The sequence below is a fragment of the Hippoglossus hippoglossus genome, chromosome 21, assembly GCF_009819705.1.
Source record: "Hippoglossus hippoglossus isolate fHipHip1 chromosome 21, fHipHip1.pri, whole genome shotgun sequence".
In the NCBI taxonomy this organism is placed as follows: domain Eukaryota; kingdom Metazoa; phylum Chordata; class Actinopteri; order Pleuronectiformes; family Pleuronectidae; genus Hippoglossus; species Hippoglossus hippoglossus.
Window position 1 is genome coordinate 1,238,676 of NC_047171.1, and position 22,553 is coordinate 1,261,228.

General features: G+C 48.3%; 1 protein-coding gene across 2 annotated transcripts; it reads right to left on the reverse strand.

Annotated features, from left to right (window-relative positions):
* Positions 1 to 855: 855 nt before the first annotated feature.
* Positions 856 to 15,218, reverse strand: ndp (norrin cystine knot growth factor NDP). 2 transcript variants are annotated; one of them, XR_004612427.1, is made up of 4 exons: positions 14,804 to 15,218; positions 5,562 to 6,018; positions 1,660 to 1,983; positions 856 to 1,623 (listed from the first exon to the last, which is right to left on the reverse strand). XR_004612427.1 is itself a non-coding variant. In XM_034573328.1 (3 exons), exons 2-3 carry the CDS (start codon positions 5,766 to 5,768, stop codon positions 1,759 to 1,761), a joined length of 432 nt encoding a protein of 143 aa, XP_034429219.1. In that variant the 5' UTR covers positions 5,769 to 6,018; positions 14,804 to 15,218; the 3' UTR covers positions 856 to 1,758. The 2 variants fall into 2 exon arrangements, 1 of the variants encoding a protein (XP_034429219.1); XM_034573328.1 differs by having other exon boundaries at positions 856 to 1,983.
* Positions 15,219 to 22,553: the final 7,335 nt, after the last annotated feature.

Consider the following 22,553-nt stretch of genomic DNA (forward strand, 5'->3'; position numbering starts at 1 on the left):
CGATGTTTTGATCCAGAACAGATGTTCTCATGTTTTAATGTATTTATATATCAGCCCTGATTCTTTTTCTTTGCTCTGCAGATACGTTAAAGAGGAGTCGAGGTGAATCGCTCTTCACACATAAACACGACAAACACGAAGAAACAAAAGTCAGAACGACTCTGGAGAGATTCTGTGAACATTTGATTTAAACATGTAACTGTGAAGCTAAACTTTAAAACACATTTACACGTTGTGATCGTTTCCTGAGCTGCTTCATCTCAACAGGAAACCAGGCGGGAATCTGGTGTTTAACTGATATCAGCTCTTCTCACTGCATCGAATCACAGCTGATGAAACTAAACTTCAACATATAAGCTGGACTGATGTCCTGAAACGTTTTACTTTGAAAAGCTGAATTTATGTGGTTTGAATTATCTTCTGTGCGATTTGTAGAAAGTCGCCTGATGTTTGATTTCTCACTTTCTGTGACTGACGGGATGAAACACGATCGGACAGAAGATCTGATCGATTCCACTCCATTTGACATCTGGACGTCACCAACTTCGTCTGAAGCAGATTTCTTTATTATCTTCTGCATCTGAATTTGTGCACAACTTGAAATAATCTTCTGGTAATTTCATAGAGTGGAATTCAAACCACATCAGGTCAGACAGATGTTTCAAAGTTAAAGTTTCAAACACCATAAACTCAGTGGACTCGAAGTTTCACAATGAAGTTTTCAGATGAAGTTTTGATTTCAGGAATATGACGTCGTGGTGTTTCTTTACTTCAACGTAACCCAAGAAAATCAGTTTATTCCAAATCTAAGTGAACTTTTCATGGAGTTTTATGAGTTTTTAATGCAACTAGCAGAGTTGAAGTTTAAATGGCGGCTGATGACGACAGTTTGACTTCCTGTTCACAGGCGAGCGCGGAGCGACGGGGAAACACTGGACGTGTCGTTAGTAACAATACACCACAGGCACAAAGCAGCAGTTTCCTGATCGCAGCGAAAGTTTCAATAATGTGGACAGGAACAATCAGAGATTCAAAGAGAACAGTTTACATTTCAAATCAACACCGATCCACAGTCTGAGTCCACAGCGCCACCCAGAGGACGACAGAGCCTTCTTCCTTTACGTCGTTTCCACAGTTCCCGTGATGAGCTCTGCTGTCCGCTCGTGTTTTACACAGCGAGAGGAAAGCGTGTAGAATATTATAGGGTGAGTAAACGCAGGTGCCCTCTCTCGCTGCCACATGTGGATCCGCTCGCTCTCCCCGGGCCTCGTCCTTTCCCAGGCTGCTCTTTAACGAGCCGTGTTGCATTTTGTCGTCAAACGCACGCCGGAGCTTTAATGGAGCCTGTAGCAGATATTTGTAAAGAGCTCTGTGGTTTACAGACCTCTCTCTCGGCAGTGAGGAGGGTCTCCGGCTGCCTCGTGGGAGCAGCAGTTTGTGGTGTTTGGCCTCGAGTGCTGGAGAAATATGCTTCTGATGATTTACGCTGATTGAATGCACATAGAGGAGAGGGTATAGATGTTGTGTGTGAGTCCCCGGGGCTGCAGGTCGACGCTGAGGCCTGTGTGAGGGTGGTACCATGGCTCCAAACTGTCACTCCCAACATCACAACGAGCACGTTGAGCTGCCGTCCTCTGGGGCGATGCTCTGATCCAATAATCAACCAAAACGCTCTGGAAAGCTGTAGATTAACGTCCGAGGCCAAGAAAAATGCTGGGTCTTTAGAGTCTGGAGGGTTTGGACGGCGCCGCTCCCTGCTCAGCTGCACTCCTCGCAGTTGCAGGCGAGGATGTATCTGTAAGTGGCTGTGATGCGAGTCCCGCCGGAGCAGCGCAGCCTCACGGCCTTCAGCTTGGAGGTGTGCGGCCGGCAGCAGGAGCAGGTGCTCTTGAAGGGCTGCTTGAGCACGGAGCTGAAGGAGATGAGGGGGTCGGAGCGGGTGGTGTGGCTGCAGTGGCCCTCGCAGCGCGCCAGCAGCACCATCTGGAACACAGAGAGCACAGATAAGTCATTCAGGCGGCTTCCTCAGGACCTCGGGGATCTGACAGGGATGAGAAACGGGGTCTCTGGGCACAGCGAGGCCGTGGGAGTCGTGGGTTTGAGTCCCACCGCTTTGGCCTTGCACCTGCAAACTGAGAGACAGCAACAAAACCAGCCCCACATTCCTCCACCTGCTGCAGCTCAAGAGCTCACACACACACACAGACAGACACACACACACAGAACCACAGTATCCAGACACACATCAAAAACACACAGCGGCCTGATTAGTGCTCGAGCGTCCGGCTGACATTCCTCTGAGGGTCACCACATTCCTGTCACCTCCCTAAACAGACTCCTGTGTCACGTCCTTCTGTCAGCTGCTGTGTGTCGCCACCCGTGTGCCCACTTTGACAAAAGCCTGTCTGGGGCCATGGCAGGGTGGCACGCACACACACACACACACACACACACACACACACACACACACACACACACACACACACACACACAGACACACACACACACACACAGACACACACACACACACACACAGACATCAGGAGCGTTGTCTCCACTTTAAGACCATTTGTCTTTGTCCCTGCTCAGGATCAGTCTGTCAAACAGCAACAGTTCCTCGTGTGTGACGCTCCTCCTCTTCACCTCCCGTCTCTCAGCACCTCCCTGCTCCTCCTCTTCACCTCCCGTCTCTCAGCACCTCCCTGCTCCTCCTCAGCGTCAGATTGAATAACACAGTGGACGCTAACTCAGCCGGTGATGGAGAATAGAAGTGTAGAGGTTCTAGATCGAAGCGTCTCAGAGAGGACGGAGCGTCTTTACATCATAGATAATATGAAACACTTAAAAGTCTCATGTTGTTGAATGTGAGATGTTGGTTTCTATTCTTCAGGTAAAAATTGTGAAGCTATCAAAACGCTAACAATGCACAACTGTTCCTTCTCTGGGCCGTCAGGAGCTTTGTGATGTCACAGATTTACAGTCAGCGCCCTCAGGAAACGATCAGCCAATCAGAAGAGAGGCTCAGAGAGACAGAAGTTTGAAAGAGTCCAACTTTTAAAAATCTAAAATACATCTTGTGATCAAAACTTTAAAAGTTAAAGTTAAACTTGGGCCAACACTGAAGCATCAGATCTCCCGTGTGAGTCAAGCTCTCGGGGCTGCAATTCCCATAATGCAACTCAATAACATCTTTTATTAGACGCCTTAAGTGTAATACAGGCTGAATAAATCTATCAGAACTCTGAATACATCACCAGATTTATTGTCTTTTCTCCTTTTACAACCAAAGAAAGACAAACTGTCTCCACGAGGAGGTTTTACATCCACCTGCTTTGTGCATTTTCAATCCATTCATCCAAAAAAACTGAATTTTTCTAAATATTCCAAATTGTATTTTTATGTTTGGTTGTTAATGAGGAGGAAAAGTTGATTTATTAATAAGAATAATAAGAAACAGAATCAGAAAAAGAAAACAGACGTGACGCCTGCAGGAGAGACGTGTGGAGCGATGAAGAGAAACGGAAACCTTCTTCAAACAGAAACCTAATATTTCTCTCATGGTTTCTCGATGTTTTATTCTTTGTGGTTTGACTGACGCTGTTTAAATGAAACCATCGACTTCTGCACCCGAATGGAAAATCAAGCTCCTGTTTCTGCCTCTAATATTCACACAAAGGGATTTGTCTCCTCTGGTTGTGTGAATATAAAAGTTCTGCAAAGTTACAAAGTCTGTGTTAGAGGGACAGAAAACACTGAAGCTCCTGAGACACGTCGTCAGGAGTTCGGCCGATCATCGTGACATCATGTGACATTCGAACGAAGCATCTCAGCAGTTTTCTGGAGCTCAAGTGTTTGAGACGGAGGCTGAACAGAGGAGCTGCAGCGACGGACAGTCGGAGCAAAGATGTGTTTTCTGAACATGAAAACATTTGACATTTATTAAAGACATCCACCTGAATATGAGCAGAACTTAACATCACAGATTCACAGTGGATGGAAACTCACTTAAGGGCTCAGACAAGTAAACTGAACTTTGTGTGTAAAACAAGTTTTGTGTGTCCTTGTAAATTCAAATTTACTGTGGGAGAGAAAAGCTTCCAGAAGCCGCCTCTATACCTGGGCTGCAGATGACCAACACACACACACACACACACATGCACGCCACACACACACACGCCACACACACACACACTGAGGTGTAAACCAGTCGCGGGGCTTCCTGTACGTTCTCCGTGTGGTGTAATAGAAACTCAGTTCACGCTGTGAGTGAGCTCAACCCTGCCTCGCCTGAGCGGAGCTGTGGTTTGGCCTCCTGCTCAGAGACTCAACATTAAAACAATCCAACGAGCTGATCGCTCACTGGAGGAACAACTGCTCAGTCCGAGGAGTGAAAACCTCTTTCCACTGCAGCCGTCGCCTGTTTGCTGTAATTCAGTGGATCGTCAGTGTCTTTACATAAAGTGTCTCTCAGGCTTCATCCTCGCTAAGACGTTTAAAACAAAGACAACAAGACGAGTGTTTCAGCTGCTGATCAGAAATAATCTACGTTCCTTCTAACACACCTGAAAACTTATAAACAGGAGGAAGTCAAAACTCATCAGGAGGAGAACGTCTGCAAAAGTTTCAATTGTCAGAGTTTTCAGAATAAAATGGGGCCAGCAGCTTTTCCACACGTGTTTGTGGACGTCGGGCGTTAATGTGGCAGAGGGGTTGTGTTCTCTCTGTGTGTGTTCGCAGCCCCAGTGTGAGTCTGACCCTTCAGACAGAACGAGCACCACGCCTCCTCATCATCAGCTCTCCGTCTTCATCCCTCTCCTCCCTGTGGCCCCTGGCAGAGAGCAGGCCGGCAGGGAGACGTCCACCTCGGCCAAAACCGAGTCCCAGCTGAGGAGCAGAATGTGTCTGCAGCATGGCCCCCGTCCAGCACCGTGCACACACACACACAGACACACACACACACACACACACACACACACACACACACACACGGTCCCTCAGAAACCAAGCATGACTCGTCTAAATGACGGAGTGATGGAGATAGAGCGAGAGAAAGAGAGAGAGAGGCCGAGGCTACGAGGGGCAGTCAGAGTAAAACTAGGAGACAGAAAAATGTGAGTGAGATAAACGACTCTTGTTCTGTGGTTTTCTTTGTGTCTCTGAGGTTCAGTTTGGAACAAACAGTTTCTCTCGTACTTACGGACAATGATTTCAGTCATCAGCACTGGATGAGTTCGTTTAAACAACTTGTTATCACGTATGACTAAATCTACTAAAGCAGATGGTTTACAAGGCGTGTGTGTGTGTGTGTGTGTGTGTGTGTGTGTGTGTGTGTGTGTGTGTGTGTGTGAGTGTGAGCTTGTACAGATATCTTTGTGACTTTGTGTTGAGGGTTAACACCTGGTTTCAGGGTTTGGGTTAGAATTAGAATTAGATTTAGGTTCGGGGTCTAGTAGTGATGGTTAAGGTAAGAGGTAAGGGGTTAGTGTAGAAGTACAAACCTGTGTGTGTGTGTGTGTGTGTGTGTGTGTGTGTGTGTGTGTGTGTGTGTGTTTGGGGCTCACCTTGGAGTTGCACTTATAAATGGGATGTGTAATGGTCTCCACAAAGTGGTGCCTCATGCATCGCTCCGGGTCAGAGTCCCCCAGGTGCGGGTGTCCATTATCACCGGCCTTCTTGCCGCCGGCCGACTGCACCGAGCCCAGCAGGGGGCAGCACATCAGGACGAGCAGCAGGCCAGAAGGGGGCCCCGCAGAGATCGAAGGTTTCATGATGGGGCCACCCCGAGGCTCCGGATCCTGACGGGACGTCCGACACGTTGTCTCGTCCGCGGTTCCTTCAGCCTCTCGCAACGAGTCGTGTGCTTCGGGGTCTTAGCGAAAGGGGAGTGTCTCTGTTTCCCTCTGGTTCCTCGCTGCTAGCACAGCGGAGGTTCAAGGTCAACGGGCTGCAGGGAGAGAAGCGGGAGGAGGGTGGACTGGTCGGGCCGCTCCATCCCCCGCCGTCTGGATCCACCACAGACTGAGGGGAGAAGACAAACAGGGAATATCAGAGGGGGACTTCTGTTAGCGCTGCAGAAACGATCACACGGGGAAGTTTAGTGGACGAAGCTCCAGACAAACTCTCAGAGACGGTTTAGCCAATTTTAGTGATTAACTGTTTGATGAGTGTGTGTGTGTGTGTGTGTGTGTGTGTGTGTGTGTGTGTGTGTGTGTGTGTGTGTGTGTGTGTGTGTGTGTGTCTCCAGACCTGGCTGCCTACTTTGTCTCCTTAGTTCCGCGGCTTCCCTTGTACACCCACACACTGCACACACATGTACACGCACAAGTCCTGGTGCTTTTATTACAGAAGGAGAAACCTAATCCGTGCACAAACAGCCTGCAGCCCTTTCCTCTCCCCACCAACCACGTTTTCATTAAAAACAAATCGCTCTCCCAACAAGCCGTCTCACGACCGCTCGCCCGCTGCCGGTCACGCAGCAGATTCCTACTTGTACTTGTGTGGGTTTCTTTTCCAGCTCCACAGTTTTGTATTGTCCTCCTGACACTAGTGTCGGTGTCGAGGGAGATCGGTGCTAACAGGGAATGTGTTGTGAGTTAGGGAGAGGAGCGTGCACATGAGGGGTCAGGGAGCGTAATGATGGAAGTCTGTGGGTCAAGTTTTCTTCTTTTCAATATTAATAATCTGTATAGAAATATGTGGATTCTCTGTAGATACTTCTATGATCAAAAGTTTGTTGTAATGGATGAATTCACCAGTTACTTGTCTCAGTTCATAAAGTTGATTTGTGCTTGTTTCGGTGAAACTATGGATCTTATGATAAACCCTCGAGATATATTTATCTTCACTTTATCTGCAGGCTGAGTAGAGTCTTGTTTCTATAATCATTTAACACTCGTTCCTCTTAATTATTTTATAATATTTTTAGAGTTTTAAGATGAAAATGTTTGCTGAAATAATCACTTGAAAAATGATCACAAATGTCTTAAAAGATAAAACTCAGGCAGTATGTAAACACTCAGCAGCAGTTCAGTTTATTCTAAGTTTTAATGCTGGTGTTATTCTGAATAAATATTTGAATTGTGCCTTTAAATTCAGAAGGTTTTATAAGCACTTTTATGATGCAACACAACTCACTGTCACTCTGCAGTTAGACCTTTATTCCAGCGAAGTCGTATTTGCCTGTGTTCCTTGTGTTAGCTTTCCTCTGCGACACACGCGTGTGCGTGTGAAGCCCGTGACCTCGTGCTCCGGAGGCAGTACATTCACCGTCTGGCACAGTTAAATCAGAGGAAATTAGCAGGTATTCTATCAAATCTCCCACTTATGATGAATCTCTTTCTGCTTTTTCCCTCTTTTGAACTAAAATGTCCGAACCCATCCAGTTCACATGGAGCCTGCGTGCGGCCCCTCCCCCGTCCCCGTTCCAGCCCCTGTGTTTTCCTTTCTGAGGGGAATCATTTAACCTTAACATTCCTCCTGAGAGAAATAGAAGTATCATTTGGCCTGTTAAAATAAATACTCCCCAAGATGTTTGGTTGGCCCGTCGAACATGTGCTGCAGGGTTTACACAGCAGACGGCCCGGGCTTCGTAGAGCCAGCACCCATCAGCACCTCCAGCCCGGCCAGTCGGACCCGGCCCACGACGACCACTGGTTTCCCCATCGCTGCTGCTGGTGTCAGGACCTGCTCAGCCTGGTCCTTTCACAGATGAAATCCACATGAGGTGTCCCACACAAGACAGAAGGAAGCAGCTCAAGTAGAGACATGGCTGGATCAACCTGCTGCTGGGCCCCTGTCGACCCCCCCACCCCCCCCAGACCCTCACCCACCAGCCTCTGAGCCTCAGGTTCCCGTTACATGTGGGTCGTACACCCGATTACACACTCCAGCTTCAATGTGCATCCAGAGGACTGGGATGGAAACTACCTGAACCCGGGTTTACACTGTTCAACCCGTGATACACGACTTTACTCTGAAATATGCACCATGAAGCACATTTCAAACTAAAATAAGATTTATCTTTATCTACCAAGGATCCAGAATGCAAACCTGAAGCTGCTTCCATGTATTTCTATAACAAGGTTAAATAATGGTTCACTCCTGTGCTGACGCCAGGTACTGACTGGACTCTGCAGCCCCCCCCCCCCCCCCCCCCCCTGGCTCCACACAGAGTTTCTCTGGTTTCACGGATCACTGGCCCTGCTCTCATAGCGTCACTTTCCTCCGCAGCTGGAAAAGCTCTACAGCTCAGCGTCCTGTACCTGCTCAGCAGAGAAGCTATCCCACAGACTCACTCATGGAGCCTTGACTCCACATGTATGATCAACTTAGTGCCTAATAAATATGATATAATACATTAGTGGTGCAATTTACCACTTTCGTTAATAATCCAAGAACCAAAGCCGAACCTTGCAATGAGGAACAGAGGATGTAACTGTAGTAAAGGACTGTGTCTCGTAATCCTGTGTTTAGTGTATTTATAGTCATAATTTAAAATCCATATTTTCTTGTGCTACTGTGAAGTAAAGAAAACAGAAATAATGACAATGTTGTTCAGTGGAGTTCAAACCTCTTAAATTTAATCAAATTACAAATATGATTGTTTCCTGGATTCACTCAATTTAATAAAAGGTTATTTCTTGGTTCATGTTCCCTCCTCCCACAAAGTTTAGTGGAAATCTGTTCAGTGGTTTTTGTGTAAACCTGCTGACTAACCAGCTAACTAACCAACCAACCAACTAACTAACCAGGCAGCCAGTTGACCAACCAACCAACCAACCAACCTATCTCTCTTGCCGTGGTCCTGGTTGCAGCGGAGGCCGCTCTGCTGTAGCTGCAGCACGAACAGGGGACATCCCTCAGTCCAAGGGGACAACACGTCATGATCAGAGTCTCTGGTGGTGACTCACTCTTAAGCTTTGGAAGCTGATGATTCACGCAGACTGGCAGCTGCCTCAGGCGATGGGGCTTTTAGGATAATATATGGAGATAGTATCTGAGTGGGTGAGTTCATTGTTGCACCATGAGCGAGCAAACTGAGTGTGTGTCTGTGTGTGATGATGATGTCTCGTGTGTACTGTAGGTCGAAGCAGACACGAGCCGGGTCAGGAGGTTCTGGCCAGTGTAAAGGTCAGAGTGGCCTCCTCTCTCCCAGTTCTCCCACACCGGCCCTGGACTCAGATCATAGAGCCCTGGGTGGTTCTGTTCTGCTGGAGAAGACGGGCGACGTCCTGAATGAGCTGCAATGTTGCTAAGTTTGAAGTTTATCTAAAACAAGTCGTCCTGAGAAGTGGTTTTACGTGATTTCTGTAGGGGCAGCTGGAAAAAGGCCAAGACCCTGGACCGATGGAGGCAGGATTCAATGAGAGCTGCACCTAAAATGTATTTTCACAGTCCTTAATTATCTGCGTGCGTTCAGCACATGATGAGGACGATGGATTTAAAACTCGAAACTCATACAAATACCTTAAAAAATGTTTCCAGACGACAGCAGCTTCTCATTCCTTCTCCGGTGACTGTGACGAAACGTCCGTCACATTAACAACATTGGGCCCAGACGCCTTTTCAATGTTTCCAGCTGACGTGTGTTAAACCAGAATCTTGTAAAAGGCTTTTAATTGAACACTCGATGGCAACAAAGGTGCTAAAAGAGCTGAGGAGGGGAACACGGACACGAATTAAATACATAACTCAAAACTCAAGCAGGAAGAAACCGGCTCTCTCCTGTACCACGAGCGTTAAGGTTCCTGGGGGCCAACATCTAAACCTTGTTTGGCCACCCTGTTGTAACGCCCCTGTCCTTCGGTCGCACCACCTGAAGGAGTAGCAGCTGAAAGGAGACGGTCGGGGGGGTGATGTGTGTAACAACATGGAGGGGGAACAGTATTCACAAGAACTACTGGAGTTTTAAAGGTGATGAGTTTCAGCCACAACAGAAACACAACTGGTCTTGAACTGAGGTGTCGAGTGCTTTCATACTTCACTGGGATGTTTTTCATTACCTAATATTTGATAGTGTCCCCGAGGGGTTGTTGTTGTTCGCTCCCTGGCACGTTGAAGTGCCCTTGGGCAAGACACTGAGCCCTTAATTGCCTCTGACGTATGAATGTGTGATACAACAGCGCAGTGAACTTACAGTGTAAAGACTATAACAATGAAATACAGTAATTTACAGTGTGTGGAGACGCTGGACAGTGGATGTGCCAACCTGTGACGCCATGAACCTGGTTCCTACTGCCGACATTAAACTAGTTAGCTGCACATGCTAATGATCGCATCTGAAGTCCGAGCACATAAAAACACACTTTTACTGCTGTGTTCTGTTTAGCAAGAGGCAACACTTAAAATAAAACGGGCTGGAGGTTGTTTCAAGGTCATGTTTCTAACCCTAACCCTAGAGGTTATGTTTCAACCCATGGACCCAGTCAGGCAGGGACATGACTATGTTTGTGCGTTGGCTCAGATTTATTCTGAAACAGATTCTACCTTAAATAATTTGGCACAACAACCAGAGAAATGAAAAGCATTCTGTTCTCCTCGATAACTCACCGATGTGGAATTCCCAGAACTCAGAGAGTAATTAGAAAACCACAGGAGGAGGAGGAGGAGGCCCACGGGTCGATGTAGTACATGTAACTATACTCCTAATTAAATGTGGAGCCGTATCTGTACATCTGTATTTACTGCTCATTAAAAGACAGATCGTATGTCATAGAGCAAATCAAATTACGTACATTCCGCTCTTAATTTTTGTAGATAAAGCTTCAGCAGCATGGCCACAGGGCAGGTTGTTGGAGAAGGGCCTCGAATCGGCAACAAAAAAAATACCGTCTGGGTTCAGAATATCTGCGGGGGCCAAAAAAGTACGTAACCGCCCCCCCCCATGCATACCACAGTCTCTCTGGTTTGAAGCTTTAGGACTTTGGGAGTTATGAGATGGTGATTCCAAGCTTAGGGGGCTTGGTCGATTAATAATAAAAACTAGACCGTCACTCAGCACAAACCTCGGCCGAGACACAACAACACCACAAGTTCTTATGGGAGAAATTAAGAAGAAAACAGGAGGTGGTCTTATTACTTTACTGAATCCTGGATCCGACGTCCACAGTCCTTTGTCTGGACATAGTCCTGCAACGTGTGCTGATCTCTACTGATCTCAGATCCACGTTGGTGCTAGTTACAGGTTTATAGTTCATCTAAATCCACATCTAGAGGCCGACTCCATCCTGATTTTTACTGCACACACTCGTTAATATCATTCCTCTAAATAAACCTGATCGAGATCCAGGAACTATTCTGGGAAATCAGTGAAACAATCCCTGGCTCGTGTCTCTTCCTTTCAACAAGTTACATGAAAGGTTCAATACCTTCTGCATGATCCTGCTGGAAATCAGCCAGAATGTCACTCAGCAGAGAACCAGCCTCCACCAGCAGTCCCCTCATGACACCAGGGTTAAATCTGGTCGTCTAAATGATTCCAGATCCATGAGTTGTTCTCTAGAAGAATCACCTTTAAATGTCTTGGATTGTTTGTTTGTTTCCTGGAGTGTGTTCAGCAGTTTATGTGAAATCCTGCCGACACACAAACGTATAATGAAGACTCGATTCCCAGCATGTGATCGTGGCCCCGGCCCGACGGTCGCTCCGCTTTACCACTGAGACAAAAGATCTGAGGTGAAAACTCAAAGTCTTCAACAGATAGAAGTGAAACGAACAAAGTTCCGTCGTGAAGCTGCCGACGGATTTGACTCTTGTCACCATATGTTGTGTGGGACAGAATTTCTCAGTCCACATTTCCACGTGTATAAATATCCCCTGCCCACCTCACATGTGGGTTTCTGTTCTCACACATGCAAACCGGCACACGTATGTAGATACAGGGTGTGGGGGGGTATGGGGGGGGGGGCTGTGTGGAACAATGTGCTGCTGCTCTGGGGCCCTGGACATTGCTGGGATGTTGGTCTGCGATGGCTCATGAGCTGAGGAGCCAGATCTTCAGAGGGATCCTCCAGCCGGCAGCTGAGCACACAGCTGCTGTCCGGGGGACGGTGGCTGTGACGACCTGGAGCCCTGCCCCCCACCTCCCCCACCTCCCCCATCTCACCCACCTCCCCCATCTCACCCACCTCCCCACCTCCCCCCCCCCCAGAAAACAGGTGCATCAAAGGGGAGGAATCAGGAGAAATGACAGGTAGAGGGATTCTATGAGTCATCACGAGTTTCACTACGTCTGTCACTCCCCGTGTCCTTCTTCCAACATCATCATCATCATCATCATCATCATCATCATCGTCATCGTACCACCTTCTGATTCACTCCCTGCTGCCCAGCGTCTCACACACACACACACACACACACACACACACACACACACACACACACACACACACACACACACACACACACACACCCTCCACCTCACCTCCCTCCATTGTTTCACCAGCTTTTAATAAACTAAAGGGCAGATTCCTGACTGGAGCGAGTGGGGTGGGGGGGTGGGGGGGTACAGACCCACAGACCTGTCCTCCAGCCACACACACACACACACACACACACACACACACACACACACACACACACACACACACACACACAGTTTGGCATGCAGAGTGCCAAGCTCTTTCACTGTCTACTGACGCCAGCTCCCGAAACACACGCACACAAATTTGCGCTTCCTCTCACTCTGTCACTCACACGCACGCACACGCACACGCACACACACACACACACACGCACACGCACACACACACACACACACACACACTCTCTCTCTCTCTTACCCTCCCCACGCGCCAGCCTCCTAAAAGCTAAGCTCCTCACTAAATATATCCCCCCCAGTAAAGATAAGACAAACAGTGTGGATTTGAGCGCAGTGTTCAGCCAATGACCGGCGGCCATGTGAGCCGCGGCTAATCTCGTGTTAGCTTTACAATTTAGGCTTCTCCGAAACAGTGGAGAGACAAAGAGAAGACACAGAGGACATAAATGTGAGAATATTCTCACATCTGTGTTTCTTTCTGGGTATTGTTAATGTTCAGCAGGGAGGAGTCCAGGTGTTTGAGTTGATTTGAGAAAAACTCCTCAAATCCTGAATCTCCCTCCTCTGTTCTCTCCATCCTCATCACTGCAGAGTGAGAAGGAGGACGGCAGCGAGCTCCAGGCAAGAAGCTGTGAAACCAGATCACTCCTCCACTCAGCTCGGAGCCCGAGGCGCTGTGGAGAGGAGCGAGCGCAGGAGTCACAGGCTGGTTTCTCTGCGTGGCAGGGCGGCGCTGAGCATCTTCTCCTGAGCTTCATGCAGAGCGTCCATCTGTCAGGAGCTCAGTCCTGAGAGTGAGACGTTGTGAAGCGTCTATCAGCTTCAGCACTGTCCAAACAAATCCACTCACAATGGTGTGTGTGTGTGTGTGTGTGTGTGTGTGTGTGTGTGTGTGTGTGTGTGTGTGTGTGTGTGTATGCATGTGTGAGAATATGAAACATGAGACAACACCAACCACACACTCCTCTAGCTGCTTCTATCTGCACCTGGCTGAATGTGAGATGTTTCAAACACACCTCCTCCTCCTCCTCCTCCTCCTCCTCCTCCTCCTCTTCTGGTTCGAGGCGAGGATGCAGACGTTTCATCACAAACTGTTTCTCATCTGGTGTCACTGGAGGTGGAGAGCGATGTCTGGAGGGATGTTTGCATCACAGTCTCACTCTCTCTCTCGCTCCTTCTCTTCCTCCTCGTGTCAGACTCTGTCACTGTCACCTCCTCCAGCTCTCTCCCTCTCTCACACATCTCAGTTTCATTCTGTTTCTTCTATTTATCGTGTCTCTCTCTGGCACTTCATCCCCTCCTCCCTGTTCCCCTCTCTCTTTCCTCCCACTTACTTTCTCTCTCTCTCTCTCTCTTCCCACTCTCATTATCCCGCAGTCTTTGTAGTCACTTCATTTCTCAGTTGAACACCTTCTCCCTCTTTCTTTCTCACACGCTCGCCTCTCTCCTTCAGCTCCGTGGAAGTGGTAGCTCGTCTCCTCCTCCTCCTACCTACCACAGCGTCCATTGTATCTGTCATCATCTGCCTCCAGCGTGAGCCAGCAGCCTCACGCTCCAGCAGCACAGGCCAAGTCAATCATACACTTATGGACATAAACGCATGCACCTGTAAAACACATATCCACAAACGTATTCACACCGCTGTTAACCTCACACACACACACACACACACACACACACACACACACTCCACGAGGTCCACTATCCTTCCAGCCTCGCTGTCAGAGCCTGATTAGTGTTCCCACCAGCGCCAACACAAACATGTTTCTTCCCATTACACATCATGTCACACTGCGTCCTAATCACAACCACTTGCAGTTTCTGGACGCGTGCGGAGCAGAAAATACCTGCAGTAAAAGAGGAATGCACACCTGAGCTGGAGGGTGAGAAAAAGTGAGAAGAAGTTCAAGTCGAACTCTGTGGCCGAGTGTCCTGCACGTACAGCTGAGGGGAAATCAACGTACAGCCAACGTGCGCCACATCATCTCACGCCTGTGACAGAATCACAGTGTCTCCAAAGACAGTAAAGATAGTAGTAACAGTCTATAAAACAGGAAGTCAGCATCTTCTGTACGTGAGCTCGTCCAACTCTGTGTGAAAAACCTTAACGAACATGCATCACGTCCTCTCACATCTGTAAGAGAACCACAGTTCAGGGCTGTCAGAGAGAAACGATGAGGATCTGGTGGAATATGAATCAGAAAACATCCTGTAAGAAAGACGAGTGCTGATCCGGGGGTTTGACCTCCGGCTGTGTGGACTTACCTTCAGCACCGGGCAGCAGGAACCCTGGAGGCGTCCGGACCACAGAGACGCTGAGATCCTGCACAACACGGATTGTTGTTCAACTATTGTTTGCCAGCCAGCTCCTCTCTCCCCCTGCTTCTACCTCTCTCTCTCTCTCTCACACACTGATTGTCTGAAGGCTATTCTCTCCTCCCTCTGTCTCTCTCACCTCCTCTTGCTCGCTCTCTCTCTCTCTCTCTCTCTCTCTCTCCTTTCTGCCTCACTTTTTCTTCTACAGGGAAATCACCAGAAAGAGGGAGCAGCCTGGATGCTCTGTCTGTGAGGACGGTCGTCACATGTGGATCGTGACACAGCAATCGTATATCACACGCCCTTTCTCCCTCTCCCTCTCCTTCCCTCACACACACCAGCTGACGCATCGACACGCTCCACAGCGGCAAATGGGAATTCCAGCCCTGGACGGCTCCGCTCGCCCCATCAGGAGAGAGCTGACCAAAAGCTGCAGCCAGTTTTACGAGGTCAGGGTTATAAAACTGTTAGCAGATTTAGTTTATTTAAAAACAACTGGCCCCTCGTGGCCCCTCATTTCACGCGCTTTCTCCAGCCATGAAAAGAGGGTGGGGGTGTGCAGGTGGGGGAGGAAGTGTGGAGGAGGACGAGGGGGAAGTTAAACAAAGTCACCTTAGTTTTCTTGTCCTGATGGGAACGTCCCTGCTGAACGTACAGCCGGGATCATGATGCCGGGAGACGGTCCACCTGCAGGCAGAAATATTAAATATGAAGTCATAAGAAACTCAAACCAGATCAGAACAGAACTACACACAGATTCATTTCAATTTGAAAGCAGAGTATTAATCACAGACATTTAAAACTTTACAGGACCCAGAGGATCAGCTGCTCGCACGAGTCACCTGGTGGATATTTCATTCCGGGTGATTTGTCTTCGTCTGTAAACAGTTACATGACGGTGCTGTCAGTGCCTGTGTGATGAAAACAGCAGCAGCACAGATCCAACCTGTAACCACGTCAACACGCAGACTGACTGACACCCCGACGCTGTCAGAACCTGATGAATGGAGAGGGAGGCGTCGGTGATAACCTGAGACAAGAGCGCTCGTAACTTCACCGAGGCTTTACACACAACTGCTGCCAAATGACTGCGATGGATTACACGAGTGTGCGTCTGGTCTCGGGAATGTTTCGGTAGAGATGGTTTATTAAAGAGTTACCAAACAAATCAGGGACAGGAATTCTTTTATAGCCTGATTAGAAAAGAAAAGGGCGGTCGAACGGTGGAGGAATAACAATAAGTACAATCCCGCCAGAATGGGGGGAAAAAGAATAACATGAGCTGTGTGTGGCTGACAGCATATGTTCAGACACTTATTGTAAGACACACACACAACACACACAACACACACAACACACACAACACACACAACACACTCCCTGGTATGCAGAGTCAAAACTCTCGGGGGAAATAAGGGAAGCAAGCTGCACCACACTAAGTAGGACTTAGTGGGTCAAAAGTTTAAGAAGCACAATTACCTGAAAGACCTCGGCTGACCCCCACATTTCTCACCTTCTGTTGCCTCACACACACACACACACACACACACACACACACACACACACACACACCTACCTTCGACAGAGGCGATTTACAGCCAGCAGCAGGAGAGGGTGAAAACTTAGACGCCACCAACAGGCTCCTAGAGAGAGGAGGAGAGCGAGGGACCCACGTCAGCAGCGTTTGTGTTTTGGTTACACTTTCAGGCTGTAAACGATCGGTGCTGCGAGCGGTGTCGAGTGAAAAGCTCATAACTCACCTGGACAGAATCTGACCGCCTCTCCTCGGCCCTCTCGGCTTGTGTCCACACGAGAGGTGGTGACAGGGAGTAAATGGCTTCAGATAATGTATCATAATATCGCATTAAGAAAATGTTTCGGAGAAGCCAAATGTGAATCCCATATGTGGGGAGAGCAGAGGGTGGGGTGGGAGGAGAAGCCCAGAAGACAGAAGATATATGGAGCGAGAGGAGGGGAGACACTGAGATGACAAACCGCCGCCGAAGCAGCTCTCTGACAACTTGTACAAACACTGTTGCTTTCCGTAGCGATAGCTGGTAATTGGATAGCAATAAAACGCCAAATAACATTGTTTCTGTGTGACAGCTGTTGACATGTAATTTGCTTTGTAAGATTATGATCGATTCGTTCCTCCCTCCACTGTTTAGCGAGCGTTTCTTCAGCCGGGGCCTTTCCCCCCTGAGGCTGCTCAGGCCGGTGATGAAGGCATCAGGTCGCAGCTTCTCACAACCACGTATTAACACGATGACTAGTGAGACGTGTCAGTGGACGCTGTCTCCGTCGGGTCCCACCTTGGCTGCAGGCCGTCCATCAGGTGACTGGACCTGATGTGACACGAGTCCTCCTCATCAGGAAGGATTAGGAGGGCGGGGTCACAGCTCGGATCAATCACACCTGAGTGACTGACGGCAGCCATGTTTGTCTTCGCTCTGTTTCACGAGAACGCAGGATGACAGACTTTAGCCACCGAGCTTGATGGTGAAACATCCCTTTGTACCTGATGTCACACAGGAACTCTTTGGTTCCTCCTGTGAAGCAGCGGCAGCAGATTGTCCGGGTCGGGAACATGTGGGGAAGACAAATAATGTCTCAGTTCTCTCCTCCAGCCTCTTTATGTGAGAGGCTGCACAGACGTTTCCAGACTCATTTCAAGCTACGAGGCAAAAAATTAAGTGGAGCTATAATTTTGGGGGCCGTACATGAACCGGTGAGCGAAAGAAAAACAAGCATGTTTGCCTCAATATAGAGTCCGTCGGGAGGCAGAAGTCTAACAAAAATATTCTCGTAGTTGTAATTTACTGCCGGTGTAGAATAACCTTCTCTTTTCTCCACCAGGTAAATTGGTGTCGCTGCCGCTGCCAAAGACAACCGACGTGTGATGAGAGTAGCAGCTCTGCTTCTGGCTGCAGGGGGAAGCTGAGTGAGCTGCTACAAGCGTTGAGAATGTGGCGCAGGGAATAAAACGCTGGTATCAAAGAGAAGCTGCGATGAGGACACGACGAGTTCAGGCCACTTTGCAGGTAACGATCTTAACACCCGTTCACACTGAAACACGCAGAGTCGTGTGCATGACACCGAGTCAGGAGCGAGCGCCGGTGGGATGGGATGGTTCGTGGAGAGAGGCATGAAAGAGAGAAACTCTGAGACAGAGATAGAGAAGTGGAACAACAAGGGAGCAGCTAAGTGTTTCCCCATGTGCACCCGGGGCAGTGGATGACCCTGTGGGATCTGAGCCCTCCACCCCTCTCCCTCTGTGCCACTGCCCATAGGCACTGAGGAATCACTGGAATGAGACGCTCTTCATCGCTGTAGAGGTGGCGTTACAGAGGGGGGGGGGGGCCGAGTCTTTTCTGATAAGGAGACAATTACGGGACTAATGAAGAATGTGTGTCTGCACCGACTGCATCGTTGGGTTTCCTCATTTTAATGTCAAATGGAAAATATATGACCTGTAAAATACCTCAGCAGACATTGTCATGTAAATCAATACAAACATTCATGGTCCCCTGAAGACGCATCACTCTCACTCTGGTGATCGTCCAGCATGACGTTGACATTGTCTTTGAGTGAAATGTCGTGACGACTACTGGAACGACACGTCCCCACTTCCTCCCACTTCCCCCCACTTCCCCCCCACTGCACCAAGCTGAAGAGGAGATATTCCAGACACGAGCGTTAGCGACGTCATCTGGAGCCAGATTCTGTGAATCCAGTTCCCTTTGATCCACACACGTCTCAGCTGTCAATCATCACGTCTCTGTCTGCTTTTATATAATCAAATAACTAATTAAAACCCAACTGATCAGAAACATGGACACTAATAATCATCAGTGTGATAAGAACTACCGAAAATGAAAAATGTATTGGTGTGGTGGTGATGTAGTGGTTCATGTCACATTTGCTAACATGGAGGAGGCAGGGCTTATGACCTGTACTGCAGTCAGCCACCAGGGGGCTAGTGAAGCACTTTGGCTTCACTTTTGGGAGCCGTCATGTCGTCCATCTTTTATTTACAGTCTCGAACGCGATTCCCCTCATGAGTTTGGTGATCCCTACACTTTTCATCTTGTGCCTCCTCTATGTTAGCAGATGGGACATGGACCAAACTTAAAAAAATACATGTACATGTTCTTATTTCTGATAAGTTTTAGTTTTAATTCGTAATTCGATTTCACAAAAAATAGGTGAAAGGCCAAGATTGACAGCTGAGACTGATTTGCGATCGGTCGGGGGCATTTCACAGCGTAACCTTGATACCGCAGCTCCGTATCTAAACCTCTGCTGCAGCGATTCCAGCTCTACATCACGTCATCGGTGCGAGACGGCAGCGTTCCTATCCAGGATCTCCTGGCTTCACGTCTGGATCGTGGGAGGAAGTGGAGACGCGTCGTCCAACTGTATTTACAGTCTATGGTATGGATCATTAACACATCAAACCCTTCAGCTGTGAACGTGGGAATACAAAGAACCAGCGTTTTCAGAAACGTTCCCAAATGGGGGGGGTTTTTACAAATCAGATGGAGCAAATAAATTAAAACATGGGACTTGTGCCGTGGTATCAGTTACCAGCAGCTTGTTCAGGGTGAACCGTGGGGCCAGAAACTGCAGCTCTGGGGGAACAGTTGTGAGGAAAACAACATGTGGACGCAGGTGCTCTGTGATGTGTGAGTCTCTGGGCTTCCACGTTCAGGATTTGTTGTCATGAGAAAAGACAGGAATGCAGCCGGTAAACACAAACGTTTCCCCTCTTGTTCTCGGATATCTGTTTAGACTTCACAGATTAGCTATGACTCCATCGGACTCGCATTAGGCACTCGTGCATGCTCGTGCACGCTCCAAGATCCTCTCAACCCCAGAGACAGTTACGACCTTCCTGTATATCGGTTTTTACAGTGCAGTGGTCCTGAGCAGAAGAGCAGTAAAGCGGACCGAGGACAAGACAAGAGGCAGATTCTTTACGAGGAGCCTCCATGTTCTGCTGCTGCTGAGCAGAGACGAGAGAAAGCAGTCGCTCAAATCATGGCGTGCTGAGAGGAGGCATCATCGGGGAGCGTGACTCATCCCTTGTTTGGTGCAAGGTTCGCTTCACGTGTTCGTAAACGTGGTGGTTTAGGTTTGACTCAATGAGAAGTTCAGTTTTGATGCTGCTCGCCACTGGCCTCTGCTACAGCTTGTAAACTGATGTTGATGTTCTCCAGTAAATCCAATAAAATCTATAAAACTGTCCAGTAGATAAATAAAATAACATCTGAATGTTGCACTTCAGTGGAGCTAAAGCAGAAAGGTCACAAACACACGGTTCGAGCAACTCAACCACACGGACGCCGCTGAAATGTTAAGTGAGGACATTTACTCTGATGAAAACACCAAAAACAAGTGTCTGATCTCATCCTGAAGCCGGAATTGTTGTCCCTCTGAGCCAAAGACGTCCATCATTGTCCAAACTGGACTGATTAAATATCGGTGAGTCACACACTGGGTTTGGTGCCAGAGGCCACAGACAGACAGGAGATAAAATAGAGAGAGAGTGTTTTGGTCTTGAGTTGTTGACAGAACACAGAAGAACATCAGCCTCTTCCTTTAATTAACACGATGAAGAAGGATCAGCCTTGTGTCTGAAGCTCTGTGGGACGCAGCAGCAGACCCGGCTCAGACCAGAGCGATGATGCAACTCAGTCTGCCGTTGCTGTGCCACTGAGCGTGACAGGGCAGAAACTGGGATGTGTGGGTAGGACGAGAGAGAGAGAGTGACAGCAAGAGACTGAGGGGAGGATGGGGGGGGGGGGGGAGGGAGGCAAGGTGGTCGGGGGTGTAAGGGGCTGGAGTCGAGGTCCCTCCCTCCTCTTCCTCACGTGGTGCAGTATGTGCTCAGGAAGCCCCCCCCCCCCCGGCCACCGCTGACCACAGCGACGTCACCTTCCTGGTGTTTCTGTCGTCGGTCACTGGGAAGTGAATATTTTAGTATGTGTGAAAGTAGACAGACGGGACCTGATAATGCCTGAGGTGACGTGCTGTACTGTTTCTGTGCTCGGTGGGAAGGGGCAGAGGCAGGAGGGCGCACGTAGGATCTGTGTGTGTGTGTGTGTGTGTGTGTGTGTGTCTGTGTGTGTGTGTGTGTGTGTGTGTGTGCTGGTTACAGAGGGGGATTGGGTGGTTGATTACCTAATGTTTGACTTATCCCCTTACTAGAATTTGCAACGCAGGCTCTGATTTCAGTGGCGCCTCAACCTGAACAACCTGTGCCTTTTTATAGTCTTAACTCTGACCCACGTACACTCACACACGTACACACACAGACACACACACACACACACAGACACACACACATATATATGTATATATAAAGGCCGTCGTTCCTGGTAGTTTAAACCTCTGAGGAGTTCACTCCTGATATTCGCGTCTGTATGTTTAATATATAAGAGAATAAATAACTATCATGAACAATAAGCCGCTGGTGCTGCTCTAAGCCCCCGAGGATCTCAGACAGGTGCTGAAGAGTAAGAATAGAAAACAAAAAGGACATAAAACAAGTCTATTCAGTGATGTGATGTCTTTGTGGCCTGGACCCGTTTCACAGCCCATCTATGGTTCGCTCAGCGGTGAGCGGACTGCGTCAATGACCACGTCTTGTTGTTCGCCGGCGCTCAGTCACCATGAAGCGCACGCCACTCATGACAACATGGAACAGTCTGGGAGGATGCAGCGTATTGTCCTGTAACCGTGACGTGTGTGAGCTGAGATATAGTTCTGCTGTGAGGCTGTGTCTTTTTACTGTGAAGCACATGAGCCTGTGTTTCCCCCTGAACCCTCCATTGTTCTGGGTCGTGTTCGTTCACACTTGAACAGTCTATAACTGCCAAATTATTCACACACAGGAAAATAACCTTTCAAATCTTGCACATATCGTCTCACCCCCCCCCCCCCCGTAGTTTTACACGTCTCCCTCTTCACACCTAATGAAACACACATGCTGGTTAGCTGAAGCTCAGAGCTCTTTAATTCAGGAACGAGTGCGTTAAGAAGATCCCGTCGTGGATCTACGTCGAGGCGGCGGCTGCTGGAGCCGTCAAACTGGAGGAGAGAGAAACAGGTCACGACTCAACGGAATTAGGTTAGTTTCCTTTTTGGTTTAACTCGTAGACTTTAAATAAAGATGGACGACATGACAGTTCCCCAAAGGTGAAGCCAAAACACCTCCATCGCCCCCTGGTGGCTGGCTGCAGTACAGGTGATAAACCCCTAACCCAAAAGATTAGTACAGGTTAAATCAAAGATGGTTTCTGTCATTTCAGGTCGTTCTTGTCACTCTGATGATTGTTCAAGTGTTTCTGATCAGTTTGGTTTGAATTAGTTAACATCTTGATTGACAGATGACACTGGCTCGTGATTGGTCGAGCATGTGTCTCGATGGGAGCTGTCAATCATTCAAATCAAGTCAGAAACACAAGATGTCAGAGTTCATATCTAACAGATGTTTATTTCATTACAGTGAGAGGAAGTGGAGACGTGTCGTCCATATTCATTTACAGTTTATGGTTTTTATCATTTTAAACTTGTTGTTTCTCTAAACTGAGAATTGGCTTTACACAGAAAAACAACAACATACACTAACAATAGAATAAATATAATATAAGTAATTTAGCTGCTTATTTCAAGTGGGAAGCAGTTCCAAGACAGA